Source organism: Narcine bancroftii, chromosome 9 (genome assembly GCF_036971445.1).
Source record: "Narcine bancroftii isolate sNarBan1 chromosome 9, sNarBan1.hap1, whole genome shotgun sequence".
Classification (NCBI taxonomy): domain Eukaryota; kingdom Metazoa; phylum Chordata; class Chondrichthyes; order Torpediniformes; family Narcinidae; genus Narcine; species Narcine bancroftii.
The window spans coordinates 26,088,199-26,106,669 of NC_091477.1; the positions used below are offsets into that span (position 1 = coordinate 26,088,199).

The 18,471-nt window shown below is 38.4% G+C and overlaps 1 protein-coding gene and 1 long non-coding RNA gene across 7 annotated transcripts in view; one reads left to right on the plus strand and one right to left on the minus strand.

Annotated features, from left to right (window-relative positions):
- The window catches only part of LOC138743328 (myotilin-like), a 73,274-nt gene extending 59,720 nt beyond the window's left edge, over nt 1-13,554 (plus strand). For all 5 annotated transcript variants that reach the window (XM_069898503.1, XM_069898506.1, XM_069898505.1 and 2 more), the window contains 6 exons: nt 5,317-5,372; nt 5,862-5,997; nt 8,325-8,532; nt 9,849-10,014; nt 10,766-10,899; nt 12,443-13,554. In XM_069898503.1, the coding sequence (XP_069754604.1) occupies nt 5,317-5,372; nt 5,862-5,997; nt 8,325-8,532; nt 9,849-10,014; nt 10,766-10,899; nt 12,443-12,597 (855 nt within the window). In that variant the 3' untranslated portion in view covers nt 12,598-13,554. The remainder of the gene's footprint in view (nt 1-5,316; nt 5,373-5,861; nt 5,998-8,324; nt 8,533-9,848; nt 10,015-10,765; nt 10,900-12,442) is intronic.
- The window catches only part of LOC138743329 (uncharacterized), a 39,285-nt gene that overhangs the window by 9,587 nt on the left and 11,227 nt on the right, over nt 1-18,471 (minus strand). The window contains exons 2-3 of one of the 2 annotated variants that reach the window (XR_011344815.1): nt 14,953-15,026; nt 5,291-5,471 (exon numbers count right to left, since the gene is read on the minus strand). This is a non-coding gene — a long non-coding RNA (uncharacterized lncRNA). Of the gene's footprint in view, nt 1-5,290; nt 5,472-14,952; nt 15,027-18,471 lie in introns of those variants that run through there. The other variant, XR_011344817.1, reaches the window with a different exon arrangement.

Sequence of the window (18,471 nt, forward strand, 5' to 3'; positions counted from 1 at the left end):
AGGGTCTTGGAAGCTTTGTGGAGCCTGCCCAGTTTGAGTCTTGCCTACAAAAGGACCAGGAGTGTTGAGACCACAGCTCGTGTGGATGAACATTTCTTCAAAAGAAACATAAGAATTTCTGAACACAACTCCAGTCTTCCCATAAGTTCCACCCACACACACCCACCCACCCACCCACCCACCCACACACACACACACACACACCTGTGCATAGCTGGAGATAGATTTAATGTTAAGGATAGTTTAAAAGTTAAGACTATAGTTTAAGAGTTAGAAATAAAATTAGTGTTTTAAAATTAATCCCTGTCTGGTTCATTGCTTATTGCTGCTCGTTATGCACGGTTTGTTAACATCTGTAAGAATGGATTAACAGAATGGATATGTGGTCTGAATATCCAAGGTGGGGGCGGGGGACAGCTTTGTATGCTCCATGTTATATTTTAGATATCACTTTTCCATATTTCCTTACAACAGATAGTACCTGAGAGAAAGACACATAGTCACAGGGAGAATGTATGAACAGAAAACACCCAAGGGTTAGGATTGAATCATATGACGATCTTCAGCTCATCACATATTCACCAACCAAGATGCCAATTAAACAAATTTGTCTGCATATGATACATATCCCTCTATTTCCTGCCTGTTCATGTGTTTGTCTAAAAGCCTCTTAAACATGCTATCAGATCTGCATCGACCACTGAACTTGGCAGTGCCCTCCATGTACCTACCACTCTAAATAAAAACAAAAAGTTTTCCCTCTCACTTTAAACCTTTGGCTTCTAGTACTTGATGTTTCTTCCCTGAAAAAGAGTCTGACTATCTACTCTATCTATGTCTCATCATTTTATATATTTTTATCAGGTTTCCCCTCAGCCTTCAAAGCTCCAGAGAAAACAATCCAAATTTATATAGCCTCTCTGTATAGCTAATATGACCCAATTGAGACAACCTCCTGGTGAACCTCTTCTGCATCCTTTCCAAAGCCTCCACATCCTTCTTATAGTTGTAGTATAATGTGATACAGGTCACTGGTGCAGTGAACAGCTGTTCCACCAGAAAAATAACTAGGAGACACCATAAACCCTTCAAGCCTGCTGTGTCATTCATTAAAATCTTAAACGATTATGCCTCATCCAATCCTCATATTCATTGATTCCTTCAGCATCCATCAATCTCAGTCTATTTCTCAACTAGTTCAAGTTTATTGTCGTCTGATTGCACATAAACAACCCAACGAAACAGCATCTTTCCAGACCATGCCCCGATGTCCCACGCCGGCCACCCCTGCCCCAATGTCCCACGCCGGGGGCTGTTGGGGAGCAGGGGAGGGGGCTGTCGGGCAGCAGGGAGTTGGGTCGCCGGCTGATTGTCATCAGCCCGCCTCTTAGCAGTTGCTTTCAGGCTCCTCGGGGGACTTCAGTGCTCCGGCAATTATCCCTTCTAGAGGAGGGTTAGAAAGTGCACCTCTGAGGCGCCTCCTGCTCTTTCAAGTAGGTACCCTGAGGGCCGCATAGGGTTAGAATATGCAGCTTTACATTAAGATATTCTGGCCACTTGAAAGAGCCTAAAGATACTGTACACTGGATGGAATGGGACTTATATAATTCCTTGAGCCCTATTTAGACATCACTCCCAGCAAATAGAGGAAAAGGAGATCCCAGTGATCCTCTGTATAGACTTCTGGTCTGATGTTTTGTGTAATGATAGTGATCATGTTTGCATTGCTACTAAGATCATAGTTCATTTTGATTATATTTGGCTGTCAGCAGGGGGCTCACACAGACAAGGACACTGCTGTATGAGAGATCTGTAATGGAGGTTTGAAAACTTCATAGTGGCTTCTAACAACAACTTTAAAGTAAAGAACTTTTTCCTTCATTCATGTGTTGTCTAAGAACTCACACAAATGAATACAAGATAAAACACTTTGCAGCTACCATACCACACAATGCAGCCAGACAGGACACTTTCATTTGTACTCCTGTAAAAGGTTGTCAAGATGGAGTCTTGCCCTCCTCAGCCTTGTTAGGAAGTGTACTGCTACATCTTCCTATCTAATGAGGAGGAGTTGCAAGTCCAGGATAGGTCACCTTTACATGAATGCTAAGGAACTGCTGATATGGAGAATGGTTATCCAGAGCCATCTGCTGTAGAAAATGCCAAAGATTCACAGCCTAAGCAAAACATTTATTTTCATTGATGTTACTTGAAACTGTTCTTTACTTCCAGATTCTCCCACCAGGGGAGACATCCCCTTATATCAGTCATTCTCAAAAATGTCTCAATAAAGAGTCCTGACTTGAAACATAACTGACCATTTCTCTCCAATGATGCTGTCTGATCTGCTGAGTCCCTCCAGCTTCTTGTTCACTCAAGATTCTAGCATCTGCAATATTTGTGAGGTTCTCAAAATTATACCTCTTTTGATTGGATAATTTATTGATCTTCTGCATTCCAGTGACTGTTCTTAATCTCTCTTCAGACTATTACTTCCCCTCATGCTATAAATAAATGAATCTATGCTTATGGACATGTCTATCATCAAGAAAAGGGCCAAAATACACATAACTTCAGATTTGGTATTGCCAAAGTCCTATATAGTTGGGCTTCCTTATTTTTGGATTCCATGCCCTCTCGTAATAGTAGCATTCAAATTATTTATTGCATGTTAACTTTCTGTATACTCCTTATTAAGATTCACCAATCTCTATGTATCAAGTTACTAATTTTGCACAATTAAAAGAGTTCTAACATGATTAACATCTTACTATACCTGAAATCTTTTTATTCATTTACGTAATCTGCCATCCACCCTTGGCAGATTCTGTAACTTCTACATTTTATGATCCAACTTTGTACCATGATCAATTTGAATGCACCACAGTCTATATCTTCTCATTTAGGTTATTGAAATAGATTTAAAGTAGCTGATGTCCTACTCTCTGTCCCTGTGGCATTCAACTAGCAATATCCTGCTGACCTAAATATGAGTTATTTATTCCCACTGTTTTTATTCCCTATTGATGCTAATATGTGATCTCAGGGACCCTTAATGTATTTGACAAAATTGTGTGTGGAACTTTATCAAATAGTCTTTAAAATTATCCTTATCTTATCCTCCATATCTATCCTCCCAGCATCTATTAAAATTTGTCAAACACTATTTCACTTTTATATTAATTTGCTTAATCATATTATAATTTTCTAAGTGCTTACAGCCACATTCTTAATAATGGATTCCAGAAGTATTCCTGTAACAGAGATCGAGCTGACAGGTTTCTTATTCTTTTTTTTCCAACTAACAAAATTTCATGTCCACTACAATCTGGATAATTTTGTTGGGCAAATCATCGATGGTTCCACTGTCTCTGCAGATGCATCTTCTGAATTTATAATCTTAGTTTTAGGGGATTTGTTACTGTTTCATGTGATTTGATTTCTCTGGGGTATTTCAATAATCACTAATTTTATTTTTAAATTCTTATACCTTTTCTTACACATTTGATTCTGTGGTATTTATAATATGTTCATTGTTTCTTTGAAAGCTCAATATATTTGTCGGGTAACTTAGCCTTTTTCTTAAATCCGCAGACAATTTATCTTCAGGAATGCTGCATAGAGTGACCGGTATCCATTACAATCCCATGACTCAAATTATTTTTCCTTTGTCAAATCTCATCTTGTCTACAGCCACAACACTTCCAACACCTGGGGCCACTTTAATAATATCCATTCCCTTGCCTGAACCAATTCATTTTCACCATGGATGTTCAATCCCTCTGCATCTTCACTTGACAATATTGAAAATTTCCAAACAGTAAAAACAGAGTTAAAATCGTATCCTGCATAGTCCAATGATGCTACTAAATGATCAGGAAAAGTTAAAATCTGAACAACTGGATCTACCATATGGATAGACTGAAGAATTCCAACAATTTATTAACATGCATTTCACATGGAAATCCATGATAACTTTCCAATAAAATTTAGTCTGAGTTTTTTCATTACAAGTAAAAGACAATAAACCTTATCACTGGAGATGGATGGCGGATTCAGGTGCCACAAGGATAAGGAAAGAGGTAGTAGAGTAGAGAATCAACACACGGCAGCTAGATCTTAGAGGACAAGGCTTCACCCCTGAAGTATAGCTGATCCACATGCACCATCACACATTACTGACAATTCAGCCAGAGGTAAGCTACAACTTAACACAGCAGCAGGTAGTGGAAAGGGCCATTGGGGTGGTTTAAAGAGCAGGAGAGGTTACAACGCAACAAAGAGACCAATGGTCACACTTTCTACTGCTACATCATTTTACAATCCCAGGACTTTGCCTTAGTTTGGCAAATGTAAATGACCTACTAATTGTTGTTGTCCTCTATTGTTAAATAAAAGTTTTATCTTTAAAGTAAGGCCAGTTGGAATCGACAAGCAATGATATGTTCAAAGCACTCAAACTGAATATTATTTATTTTGTTCCAGTGTGTATAATATGCAGAATTCAACTATTTCCACTCATACCATTCTATTTGCTGCAGCCTTGCTAACACTTTTTCGTTGCTTAAATTAATTTTTAACTGCAATTATCTCTTTTCTTATTTTAATTATATTTGTGAAGTGACATAATTTCTCTTTTTAAATAGTATAGCTATTATGGTGCTTTTCCCAAGTTTCCCTAAGCCAATGAAAATTTTTTCACTGTATTAATGAAATATCAAGAATTGATTTGAACTTCTGAAACCAAGTGGTAACTTGAAGGAGCAGATAATCGCTCCATTCCAATATAAGTGCATCATTCAGTTTTACTGTAGGGGCCTCATGATTAATTGATGGCTTTTTAAATGCTGCTAACTGAATTATTTTTCAGAATTCACATTTGACAAATCTTTAAACTCTGAAATGTGGTTTGCAGGTCATTAATTACATTGCAAAGAAACATGTCTCTAGGCCGTTGCTCAAAATAAAGGTGAAGCTCTTAACAACAGAAAAAAATATAGATTATAAATATTTGAGGACCTGCGCTGATCCGTGTGGTACCTAATTAGTATTTGATTGTCAATCCATAACTTGCCTGAACTGAACTTGCCAGCTGCTTTATCAAAATTCAAAGATAACCTGATTCGAACATGGCTCATATAGTTATTGATATTGGGTCAGATTCCCAGGATTAGTCCTTTCACACTGTCAAAAACAAGAATGTTGTATGTGACACTTATAAATACTGTATTCAGATCTATTTTTAAATTTTAATTTAAAGAATGAGAAAGGATGCAAATTAAATCTCGAAAATCATCTAAATTGTTTTTGTTTCAGCAAAAAAACTCTTCAGATGGCCAAAGATGGCAGGCACACCAATCACCATCAGCAAGGTAATGTAATGGCACAATCTTCACATATTATTCTTGATATAATGTTGGCCCAGTACATAAATATCAGTTTTTTTGTTCTCCATAATTTTTGTAGTCAGTCTGAAATAGAACAAGAAGGGGCAAATACTATACAACAATTTACATACAAAATAACCTGAATACTTCTGATTAAGTTAACCTATTTTATACTTTAGAACAACTTGGTTAATATCTTGAAATAACCTATGGAGCAATCTACCAACAAATCTCACTGTTTAAGAATACAAAATCTACACAGGATATTTGGGAGAAAATGAATCAGGATTAGACAATCAAATATAGCCACCCTGCTATAATCTGCAAAGATGAATATTATGATTCATTTTTGCACCTGTAATTGATCCTCAGTGACCGACAGCTTGTTCCTAGTTGTACAATTCCATTCAAATGAATGGGATAACGACATGCTTTAGCCGAATACTGTAATGCAAAAACCTTTTCTTTCTGCAGACAAAGGATCAGCTCCAGAGATTATGAAAATGAGAATGAATCAATCCAAGAGAAGCTCTTCCCTCCTCGCTTTTTACAAAAACCAGATGAAGATATGATAATTCAACAGTATGGACTATGTAGAATTGATTGCAAGGTACAATTTATAAACTCTGTGTATAAGAAAAAAGTTAAATGATCTTTATTTCAAGAAAGGAGCTGCTTCAAACATCGAGAATGCACTATTATTAATTTGGAATTTATTAAATTTAGGTCTGATAGTTTGTCCTCTTGTACCTCATCTGCCATTCAGTAAGGACTTGGCTGATCTTTTATCTGGCACCACCTATACATGACCCCACGCTCAATAGAATCCAAAAACCTATTAATCTTGGTTTTGAATTTATTCAACAGCAATGCCCCCATGAGCCCTCTTGGATAGTGAAAACAAGATTGACAGTCCTTTTTATAAAGAAATGTCTAAATGTGCTGAATGGCCAAGTCCTTATTTTGAGACAGTAAGCCCCACATCAACATCCTAGATATCCCAGCCAGGGAAAACATCAACTTTGTATCTACCTGTCAAGCCCCTTAAGAATTTCCAACATTTCGATGAGTTAATTTCCTAGTCATTTAAATTCAGGAAAGCACAAGCCCAATCTCCTTAATTTGTCCTCATAAAACAAACCCACAAGCTCAGAGATCATTTTTACTGTATTCCCTCTCTCACAAGTATATCCTTCTTAGATAGGGAGACGAGTACAAAATTTTCCAAATGCATTCCAAATGCACCCTCAGCAGCACTCTATTTTCTAGAGCAAAACATCTCTACACTTGCCCTAAAACCCTCTTACAATAAAGATAACATGCTACTTGCCTTCCTAATTGTTTGCTGTACTTGTACATTAATCCTCCATGGTTGGGGTACAAAATCATTAAGGTCGCAATACCTATAATATCCCATCATTTTAAAAATACTTGGATTTTACTTTTATATTAAAATGGGTGATTTCATATTTTTTCCACTTTAAATTTTCTACCTTCACTTTGACTGTCAATATTACCCAAACATCTCTGAAATTTCTTCACAGCCCATGTTCCATGTCATCACCAAACTTGATCCCTCAAATCATAGATAGATAATTAACAGTTAAGGTATCACCAAAACTCTCTAGTCACTGTCACCCAACTTAAAAATGACCCATTTATTCCTAGTATTTCCTATTAACCAATCCAGATTGCTAACCTACAATTCAACACCACTTACATGGTACTTTATCAAAGGTCTTCTGGAAGTCCAAATATTACATCAATAGATTTACCCTTTCCTACCAGTTGCAACCAAAAATTATTAAAAGATTTGCCAAAATTATTTCCCTTTTATAAATCAATGTGACCTTTGCCCAATACTATTATTATTTTGAACTGCACCTTTAACACGTCCTAAATAATAGATTCCAGCATTTTCTCTACTACTGATATCAGGCTGAATTCCCCATTTTGAACACTTAAATGAGTCTTATTTAATTAGAGAAATACTGAATGCAATCACCGTTGTAGAACATTCATGTTCAGTCTGCAGGAGTAACTGAATTTTCTGCTGCTGGCCATTTTAATTTTCCATCCCACTCTGACCTATCTACCTGTGGCTTTCTGCTCCATCATAACAAAGCACACTAACCTACAGGAAGTCTAAAAAGTCTGACCTTCTTGAGTTTTGTCCTTTTATTTACAGTCAATGCAGGATCTCAGAAAATTCCCAACAATCTCATTCCCCATTTATTTCCTGCAATCCATTCTTTCGCATATATCCATTAACAACCTCTTCCATTCTGCATTTTACTACCACCCAAGGAAATTTACTGTAGTTAATACACATAACAAAAAGCATATCCTTGGGACTGAAAGGAAACTGGAACACCCACGGCAGAGCAATGTACAAGTTGTCATCCAGACTATGTGTATGTACTTACATTTTTGAAACGCAACACAATTTGAAATTTAAACCTAAAAAATGCAGATACTAGAAATCTAGAAACTAGTACTAGAAAACTGTACCAAAAATAGAATACTGACATATTAAAAATAATTTTTAGAAAGAAACAAGCAAATTTTAGGTGTTGACCATTCAACAGAAACATTACAGATAAAAGTGCTACCCTTCTATTCTCTTCACAGATACTATCTATTGAGTACTTTGTACTTTGTAATTTAAGGTTTATTTACAATTAGTATTTTAATCTGAATGAAAGTTTCAGGTCGATGTCTGTGGGATCATGTATCTTCCCTTCCTTGCTTAATGAGACAGACACTAAAAAAAAGTCCAACGCTCACAATTCTATTAACTAGATATTCTGCTAATGCTTGCAACTGTAACTAAATAGCTTCTCACTTGGTGGTTATTACATTATGGTTTGTCAACTTTGGAAAGCTTTTACATGTATTTCAGAACTTTAATTGTCACATTTCTTGTTGCATTTGCAGGTCAGTGGATTGCCACCTCCTGAACTTATGTGGTATTTAAATGGACAACCTGTTGAACAGGATATGGGTCATAAAATGCTTGTATCAGGAAAAGGTGTACATTCACTCATTATTGATGCAGTCACAGCAAGTGATGCTGGACAGTATGAATGTATAGCCATCAATCGTGCTGGCCAGAGCAGGTTTACAGTGCATCTTGAAGTAAAAGGTGTGTGTATTCTTTAAAGGCTTGTTTAACACAAAATCATTGTATATTAAATATTTTTATAATAAATGGAAAATTATCTTTCTTGACAAATCAAGAAAAAAAAGACATATCTTACATTTGTTGGTACTAAGAAACCCAGATTCCGAGTTTACTCCTTCATATATTAACAATTCAGCCCAAAATTCCTCATCCCACTATTTTAGAAAAATAGTTCAATACCATTAAGAATAAATTAAACTAATGGAAAAATATGAATAATTGTATCATATCATGAAATGTCAAGATTATTGAATTGAAAGACTTTATCAATGGAATATTGACATGTATAAATCCTTCTGGAAACACACACTAACTCCCTTCTCATACCTGTTCTACTGTATTAAGTTTGGGAATAATATCAGAATATTAGGCCTGGAAGGAATATAGTGTGCATTCACCATAATGGTATATGAATTAAAATTGTTAAATGTTGAGGCCAGATTAGGCTTGTATTCCACCAAGTGTATAAAATTAAAGAGTTATCTTATTTGTAAGATGAATTTGATAGAGCATTTAATCAGAACGATGTGAAGAATAATGGACCAGATCAGAATATGAGCCAAGTTCTTCAGTGTTAATTTCAGGAATCACTTGTTCACCCAATCATTAATAGGAATCTGTAACCACTCCCCCAAAATGCTCTTGACTCAGGCCCTCTGAAAATTTCCAGGCTGAGAACAGTTTTAATTAAACAAAGTATGAAAAATAATTGAATTATGGTGTGTAGAGGGAAGTTAAGATATAAATTAGTCTTGACAGACTCAGGTGATTGAATAGCCTTGTCCTGTGTCAATCGGCTTTCTGTCAATTGCAAAATCTTTTATTGAATAGGTTTTTACTTTTTAGCTAAATAGATATTTATATTAAAATGGTTTGAGTATTTCTTACATCTGTCAGGCAATTAATTATATTTTCTTAATGACATTTGTGGATAATTTTAATTGCTCCAGCCTGCCAAGAAGTTGATGCGAACACGTCAGCCATCTGGACCCAATTTGTATCCTCTACAGAAGTCAATGAAGAGTAAAATCAAATGAAATATAGTACAGGTATATGACTCAAACCCATTAGGTTCCCACCTATTGGATTAAAGCAACATTATCCACTAACTTGGTTCTGTTGATGATTCAGCACCAGATGAAACAAAATGGAGTTTAGGGCCCAGGAAGATCAGTAATATCAGTTGAATTTAATCATTTGTAGATTATTAATTTTTAGTTAAAATTAACAAAGATCAAATTGATAAATGATTCATATTATATATTTTCTCCTTAAAGTAAGAGGAATAGTAAAAGCACCAGAATTTATCTACAAACTCCAGAATTCTAGAGCTGTCGAAGGAGGAAATGTCAAACTGGAATGTCAGGTGGCTGGAGAACCACGGCCCATAATCTTCTGGAGAAAAGATCATGAAATGATCAAGCACAGCACAGAAAGGATCAGGTAACTACAAATTTCTGTTATCCACATTAGATCAGCAGAGTCAGAAATGGTATAGGCACATTTAGGTCTGATCTCCATTTCCCTACTGTAGATTGTTTGTAAGAATGCATACAGGTTTCTCCTTTTTGCCAACATTCATCCCACTATAGCAAATATTGTCAAATGTACTTATGGAACGTGGATTTTACCCTCTTTTAACCTTTTCATTTCTAATTGTTAATGCGATATTAACCACCGCGAACTCCACTCCCCTCACCCACTCTAACCTCACCCCTCCAATCACACAGCATTCTACTTTCTTTACACCAACCCCAACCTTGTTATCAACTTGCAGACAAGGGGAGTGCCCTAATGGTCTGATGCACTGACCTCTACCTTGCAGATATCAACACCTGGGTTCCTCCTCATACCTACTCCTGGACCACAACCACACCAACAAACACTAGGCCACTGTCTCCCCCATTATCCCAGATCTCATCACATCAGATCTCCACACCACAGCCTTCAATTTAAGTGCCCCAACTATGCCTCTCTTTCTGTTAGCTATGTAGAACAGATCTTTTTCCAAACCTAATCCAACAACACTGCCTAACCCTTCCACTGTGACATTAATGACTACATTGGTGTTTATGTATACTTGCAATGAAATCCATTTGCCACAGTTTTACCCATTTATTTCACCGATTAATATCTCTGACATCTTTCACTAACAAAAGGCAACTTGAACAAGGTTTTTTTTGTTTGTTGGTAGGATATACCATACCAATGAAGGTAAATTTGGCCTTGAAATTTTTCCTGTTGATAAAAGTGATGGTGGATGGTATACTGTGTCTGCCCAAAATGAAGCTGGATCAACAATCTGCACAGCAAGACTGGATATTGCTGGTGAGTTGCCATCAATGACATCTTGCAAAGTACAAGGAATTCAGAAATACCTGCAAAAGACTATTTAATTCTTTGCTCAAATATTGTTTTCTATATATTGCTTGAAGTGATAATCTAATAAATGGCAAACAACTTACATGATGTTCAAGAGGATATTGAGCAAATGCCAAGCACCTTATTTGCACACACACAAAAACAAGTTCATGATCTCCTTGGACTTATCAATAGATGTGATTGTTCAGGAGGACACAATAGTATAATAATTAAGTTATTGGACAAGCAACCAAAGTTCTGCCTCATTGATCTAGAGATACAAATAAAATTCCACACAGCAACAGTAATTTACAAAATCTGAAACAAGAACAGCATCTTCTGTTTTTATTTCAGAGTTTTGGTAGCTGCAGTTTTCTGAAAAACAAAATCTATATACAGGTTGTACATCTCTAATCTGGAGTTCTGTGGTCCGGCAACTCCCGTGGTCCAACAATGCCGCCATTAATTTGTGGATCTGCCAATCAGGGCGGTGCTGTTAGCAGAGCTAATGTGCCAAAATCTGTTTGTACTGCAGCCAAGTGTTTTGGTGATACAGTCCTGTTAAATTCTTATATTCAGCTGTATTTTAGGCCTTCAGGATGCCATCCAAGAGACCAAGAGGTGCAGAAGATGGTGCTAGTGCTAATAAGCATCCCCTAGGGGTCAATTTCTGTTTTCTAGAATTTTCTGTGGTTTGGCAATGGCCAGATCCCAATGTAACCGGATTAAAGAAGTACAACCTGTATTAAGAAAAGCTGGTCTTAGTAATAGTAGCCATGACACTACCAGACTATTATAAAATTAATCCAGTTTCACTCATGTATTTCAGAGAAGGAAATCTGCTGTTATTCCAGGTTTACGTATTTGTGATGCCTGACCCACTAAAGTGATCTACTCCAAACTATTTCCTCAGTTTAGTGGCTTTTTAGAAGTAGACAATGTTGAAAAGAAATGGGTAATGGCATTAACTTTCTGGGATGGCCTTTAGACTTATGGAGAGCTCCCAAAATTGATAGGAACCTATCAACGGGAACAGAGGTTGATAGGTGTGAATAGACAGCCAAGCCAGTTGAGATTTTCAAATCTCATTAAATTGTACAGAAGATCTTCTCAAACGATGTCTACAAAAGTAAGTGAAGTTGGAAAAGAGTAAAGATAAAGGATGTAATGAAACAGAAAATTCTGTAAATTAAGAAAAGAATGGGCAGTATTTGTGAAATGTAAAATAACTGTTAGAATGCTTTCAATCTGAAATGACAATTCTTCTCTTTAAAGATGCTGCCTCAGTTACTGAGCATTGACATTATTGTCAGTTTTAACTTTCAATTTCCAGAACCTGCAACACTTTGCTTTGTAAGCAAGTTGTGAAGGTAGCTTTGTCGCTGATTAAGAATATGCAAGTAGAAGGCACTTGCCAACAGCAACAAAAACTGGGGATTATCTCTTTAGTAATTATGCTTTTTCAAAATGACTTTAAGATTAAATTATATTTTTTATTTTATCCCAATAGCTTGGCCAGTGAAACACGTTTCAAACACAAGGTCATTGAAGGTTCGACCAACTTTTAGCCGTTATTCAGTGCTTAATGGCCAGGGTTTTCTGGAGAACTCAGACTATCAATGTACCGCATCCTACCCTGGCTTGGTAGAAAGTGAAGATCTGTGATATTTTCATACTTCAATGGCAGTTTTTTCAGCTTGCTGAATATATGCTTTATCTGCACTTTACTGTAAAGAAAGTAATGTTTGTGCACATTAAAATTTGCATTTAGTTGTGATATTCAGCCAAAGGTGTTGCACATTAAGGATTATTAATTCATGTACATATGGTACCATTTCACTGAACTTAGTTAAGTTAAGTAAGGTGAGAATATAATTAAAATTAATAAGCAGAATAAATTGTGTATAAAATATTTTATGGCATACTGCCACTTTACAAGTTTGTGGTATTGGATTTGACTAAAAACATGTTAGCAAATTATTTTAAATAGCAGTATGCAGAGAGATCAAAGTCCAAATAATTTTTTAAACATATGGCAAATCCGAGTTTCTAATAACCTTTGAAGAAATAGAGTAGAAACATGTTATCCTTTAATTTGCTGGCCTTCTTTTCGGGCAAAGAATTCGTCCATTCACAGAAATCCTGGCTTTTTGAGCACCTTCCTATCTAACCTAAAATATTATATTTCTTTTGTCGTGTAGAGGGAAATGATCCTATCAACAGCTATTTCAATTTCATCTATCACATAACACAAAGATTCAAATAGTAAAATTCTACAAGTATTCAATATTTTTAAAAGAAATTTAGATAAAGTTATAAATTATTAATCATTAGTGTACTATTTTGTAAAGAATCAGTTTGTATTTCTATTGGCACTTTTCTCAAGAAGCTTCAATTTATTTGCTGATCAGAATCAGCAGTAACAGTAATTAAATGTGCTTCATTTGCCATTCTAGTTGCTGGTTATTAATAATGATATGCAGGATTAAATTTTCAGTTTTGCAGAAAAATGACAGTCAAAGAAATTTCCCTCACAATTTTATACAAATTTTAAAGTTGGAATGTTTACTTTTTTCAGTTTTAAAATGTTAATGATCATTAAAATAACCTGAATTATTGAAATTATTTCTGAATGCTTTGTATTAATTAAAGCATTGAAAGAAAAACACAATTGTTGTGCATAATAGATGTAATAGAATAATTTAGTTTTGCCTTTTTCTTAGCAGGCCTCAAGTAAAATTATACAAAGTTTCAGTGGATATTGATATTTGGAAGATTTATTTTCAATTTCCAGTCCACCTCAGAAATTTCTCAACTATTAGGGAATACTGACTTCACAGGGGTCCTCTGGAAATTCAACTGTTACAAGCGGAGCAAGGGAATCGCAATCTGAGCAAAATAATACAGCAAATTGAGCTGCAGAATAAGCCATCAGAAAGTGGAGATCTGTAAGAATCTACACACCTTCAAAATTCATAAAATTAGACAATGTTTGGGGAGAAATGCACTCAAAAGTCACACTTCCTCATCTGATTACATTGTGCTCTGCAATAGAACCTGTTGGCACCTGCCAGCAAAGTTGCTGCATTGCCTGTTCCAATGTAAGTTTCTCTGTAATAGAGGACATCAATACCAATTATTTAGTCAATCAGTAGTCTGTCCAGATACAAAACTGAAACTCATTTTGAATCCATATTGTTCCAAATGGGTTTAAATTTTGAAATATTTGTGTCCCATTAGGCTGGGACCAGGTAAACTGGTTCTAATCTGAAGAACATGATAAAGGTAGTATATTTTTTTAAAAAAACAATATATCATTTTAGAAAGTTTAGAGTAGGAATTGGAGGTTTGATCATTGATGCACCATCAATTACCACAAAAGAATGAGGTTGTGAAACTGATAGGCTTTTACTGACGATAGACTGAAGCACCAACCAACCTCATCGACTGATCATGGCAGGAAGACTGGGGAGCAGGCAAAGGGTAATGGATAGGATCAGTCTCAGGAGGCATGTCCAGCCGCAGTAGCCAATCATAGTATAACACCTTTTTTTAAGAGTCCGGTGGGGTGAGAGAAAAAAAACGAAGCAAATATATACACATACATATTTTACAGGTCAAGTCTATCAGGGGTTTCCTCTTCCTCAGTGAACAACATGGTAATGATTGCGGGCCAGCAGTGGCACCCTGGGCAGTTTGTGTGACTGGTCTGTCATCACCAGTTAGAGTTTGCTGGGGGGAAGGGACAGGTGAAGGGAGGAGAGAGTGTGGTGCTGGTGCATCATGGCTGACAACAGTTGCTGGAAATGGAGTGTGGTCAGCAACAGGTTCAGGGACCCCCAAGATGGCAGTGGGGAAGATTGTTTGTTTGGTGGTCGATTGCAGTCAGAGGGGGACCTGATGGTGCCAAATCCCGGTTGGAGATGGTGTCCTCGTGTCCATCAGGGAAAGCTATGAGGGCATACTGGGGATTTGCGTAGAGGAGGCAGAATCTCGACCAGTGGGTCAGTCTTAGATTACCTGGCGTGCTTTGAAGTAGGATCTGTCCCATGTTGTTCGGCCAGACAGGCAGCGTAGTCCATGACATAGATTTCCTAGGGAAGGCAAACATACTTTCATGAGATGTATTGTTAGTGGTCATACATAAGTGAGTGTACGGAGTGGAGTGTGTCTAGGAGGACCTCGTCAGGTCAGTTGGAGATGGGAGGCCCCGTGACATCAGGGCCAGGAGGATGGTTTTCTAGATCATGGCATTCTCCCTTTGCACCTGCCCATTCCCTCTGGGATTGTAGCTGGTGGTCCTGCTCATGGTGTTGCCCTGGTCAGCAGGTACTGCCACAACTCATCGCTCATGAATGATGTCCCCTGGTCACTGTGGATGAAGCAGGGGTACCCAAAGAACATGAAGATATTGTGGAGGACCTTGATGACTGTAGCCATGGTCATGTCTGGGCAGGGGATGTCGAAAGGGAAGCAGGAATACTTATTGATGACAGTCCGATTCAAGGAAGGGAGAAGCCCCTTGTCGATGCTCAGGCACTCGAAAGGGCGAGTCGCTTTGATCAGGTGCTTCTTGTCTGGATGGTAGAAGTTTTTGGTCATTGTTTTGGTCATTGTTTTGGTCATACTTCATGAAGTATGGTAGGTACTGTGCTTTAATGAAATGGAACTAATGTGACAGAGTATATAGATATGTTTTTGGGAGATAAATTGAAAAAGGTCTGTTAGAGTAGGTCACATACAAACACTTTAAGACAGACCTTATTTAAAATAGTGGAGTTATGCCCCATGCTAGACATGTCAGGACCAACAGTCTTTGCAAGAGCTTTGGAAAGTGCCCAAGAGACTTCACTTATGGATTGTTGTTTACAAAAAGTCAACAGATGAAAGATCTTATCGGAGCCACCTTCTGTCTGGAAGACAACTTGCTGTTCTAAGAGGGTCATGTGGTTTTACAAGCAGAGAGAGTCAAACAGGCTTTCTCTCAGAGAGAGAGAGAGAGAGAGAGAGAGAGAGAGAGAGAGAGAGAGAGAGAGAGAGAGAGAGAGAGAGAGAGATCACTTCTACAGTGTTACAGCCAGCAACAGCAGCTGGGACTGGAACAAGACAAGCTGGCAAGCATGTGGAAAACCCCATTTTGAAGATGGGTTGTGAGTGCTTATTTCAGCCTGGTCAAAGCCATTGTGGTTCATGCAAGAGGAGAAGACTGGCTGTCTAATGTTTCACTTGGAATAAGAGAAACAAAACGGCACTCTGTGGTGACCTGAAAGAAAGAGGTTATCATCTGGAGAACCTAGAAGGGGGAAAGTTTCGTCAGAAAGACACTGAGGTGGCTGGCTGTCCATCGTACAACAAATATCTATCTAAACCGACAAGAACCTTCTTGAGTGGTAACCATTTACCTTTCAAGCACCAAAACCTGGTGAACTTTATAAATGTTAAATTCTGTGCACAGTATAAGAATGGTTGCCTGCAACCAGTGAACTTGGAGGAATGAAAAGTGAGATTAGACTGTGAACCAAAAACCTTTCTGAACTTACACATACATTACATACATGTGTGCTTAGAATTAAAAGGGGGTTAAGTAAGTTAATAGTGATAAGTTAAAGTTTGATTCTATTTTCATATTTAAAAGCAACTTTTGTTTAAATAGCTATTTGTCTTGGTGAATATCTATTGCTGCTGAGTTTTGGGTCCTCTACCCTGTAACACTAGTCACTCCAGGGTGGCAGAGGCTGTTGTGGAGGGTCTGCAATTTGTCCATTTGGATACTGGCATAAGCCCTGCAGAAGAGGGTGTCTGGGGGCTTGCTAAGCTTGCCAGGCCTGTACATGATAACGTAGTTATAGTTGGACAGTTCAATTCTTCACCTGAAAATTTTATCATTCTTGATTTTGCCCCTCTGCTGTTGTTGAACATGAAGGCGACTGCCCAATGGTCCATGAGGAGGGTGAAATATTTGCCAGCAAGGTAGTGCCTCCAATGTCATACTGCCTCCTCGATGGCCTGGGCCTCCTTTTTGACTGAGGAGTGGCAGATTTCAGGACTTTGGAGGGTATGTGAGAAGACAAAGGGTCTGCCCGCTTGATTGAGTGTGACAGCCAGGGTGCAGTCAGACACATTACTCACCACCTGGAAAGATGTTGGCTCATCTATCGCATTCATCGCTGCCTTAGCGATTCATCCTTGATACAGCTGGAGGCTGTGAGGGCCTCTGCTGACAGGGGGAAAGAGATGGCTTTGACCAGTGGGCTAGTCTTTTCCGCATATTTGGGAACCCATTGAGCATAGTATGAGAAGAAATCCAGGCATCTCTTAAAGGCTCTGAGGATGTGGGGAAGGTGTAGTTCCAGTAGAGGGTGCATGAGGTCCAGGTCAGGACCAATGATACCGTTTTCAACCACACAGCTGAGAATGGCTAGTCAGGTTGTCCAGAACACACATTTCTCCTTGTTATAAGTAAGGTTCAGGAATTTTGCAGGCCAGAGGAATTTTCAAAGGTTGGCATCATGGTCCTACAGGTCGTGGCTGCAGATGGTCACACTGTAAAGATATGAAAAGGGGGCTTGGAGGCTATAGTGGTCCACCATGCAGTCCATCTCATGCCAGAAAATGAAGACCCCATTGGTGACACCGAGAGGGATCTGGAGGAAGTAGTAGAGGTGGGCCATCCACCTTGAAAGCAGTATACTGGTAGTCCTCCAGGAGGATTGGGAGCTGGCGAGAGGCCAACTTTAGGTCAATCATGGAGAATACCTGATATTGTGTAATCTGGTTAACCATATTGGATATGTGGGGGAGGGGGCACGCATCAAGCTGTGTGTACCATTTTATAATCTAGCTATAGTCTATGACCATTCTGTTCTTCACCTTGTTCTTTACCATGACCACCTGGGCTCTCCAGGGACTATGGCAAGTCTTGATGATGCCTTCGCCCAACAAATACTGCACCTCTGACGATGAACGCTCTGTCTGTGGTGTAGTATCACCTACTCCCGGTGGCCAGTTCGGGGTGAAGTTCGCGAAAAGCGGTGGGGGAAGTCACCTTGAGAGTTGAGAACCCACAGATTGTGCACAAGAGGGCCATATGGTGGGGATGGGCCCATCGAACCCCAGTGTAACTCTCTTAAATTGGCACTGGAATTCCAGTCCCAGTAGCAAGGGGGCACAGAGCGCAGCATGACAAGGAGCCTAAAGTGTTTGTAAACTGTGCCTCCAACAGTCAACGTCACCGTACAGGACCCATGGGCGTGAATGATATCTTATGGCTGACTGACCACACTTCAAGGAATAGGCACTTAGCTGTATTGGGTGAATATCTTTCGGAACTTCCGCTATCAAACAGTTCGTTACACGCCCGTTTACTTGGATGTCCATCATGGACCTGGCAAGTTCGTGTGGTCCCTCTTGGTTCAGGGTGATGGAGACCAATATGGACTCACTGTTTGAGTCCAATGAGGGCCTGAATTCCCAAGATGACCGCCCACAGGGCTGTAGGCCTGAGAAGATGGCAGCTCCTGTGACTTGCACGTGGCATCA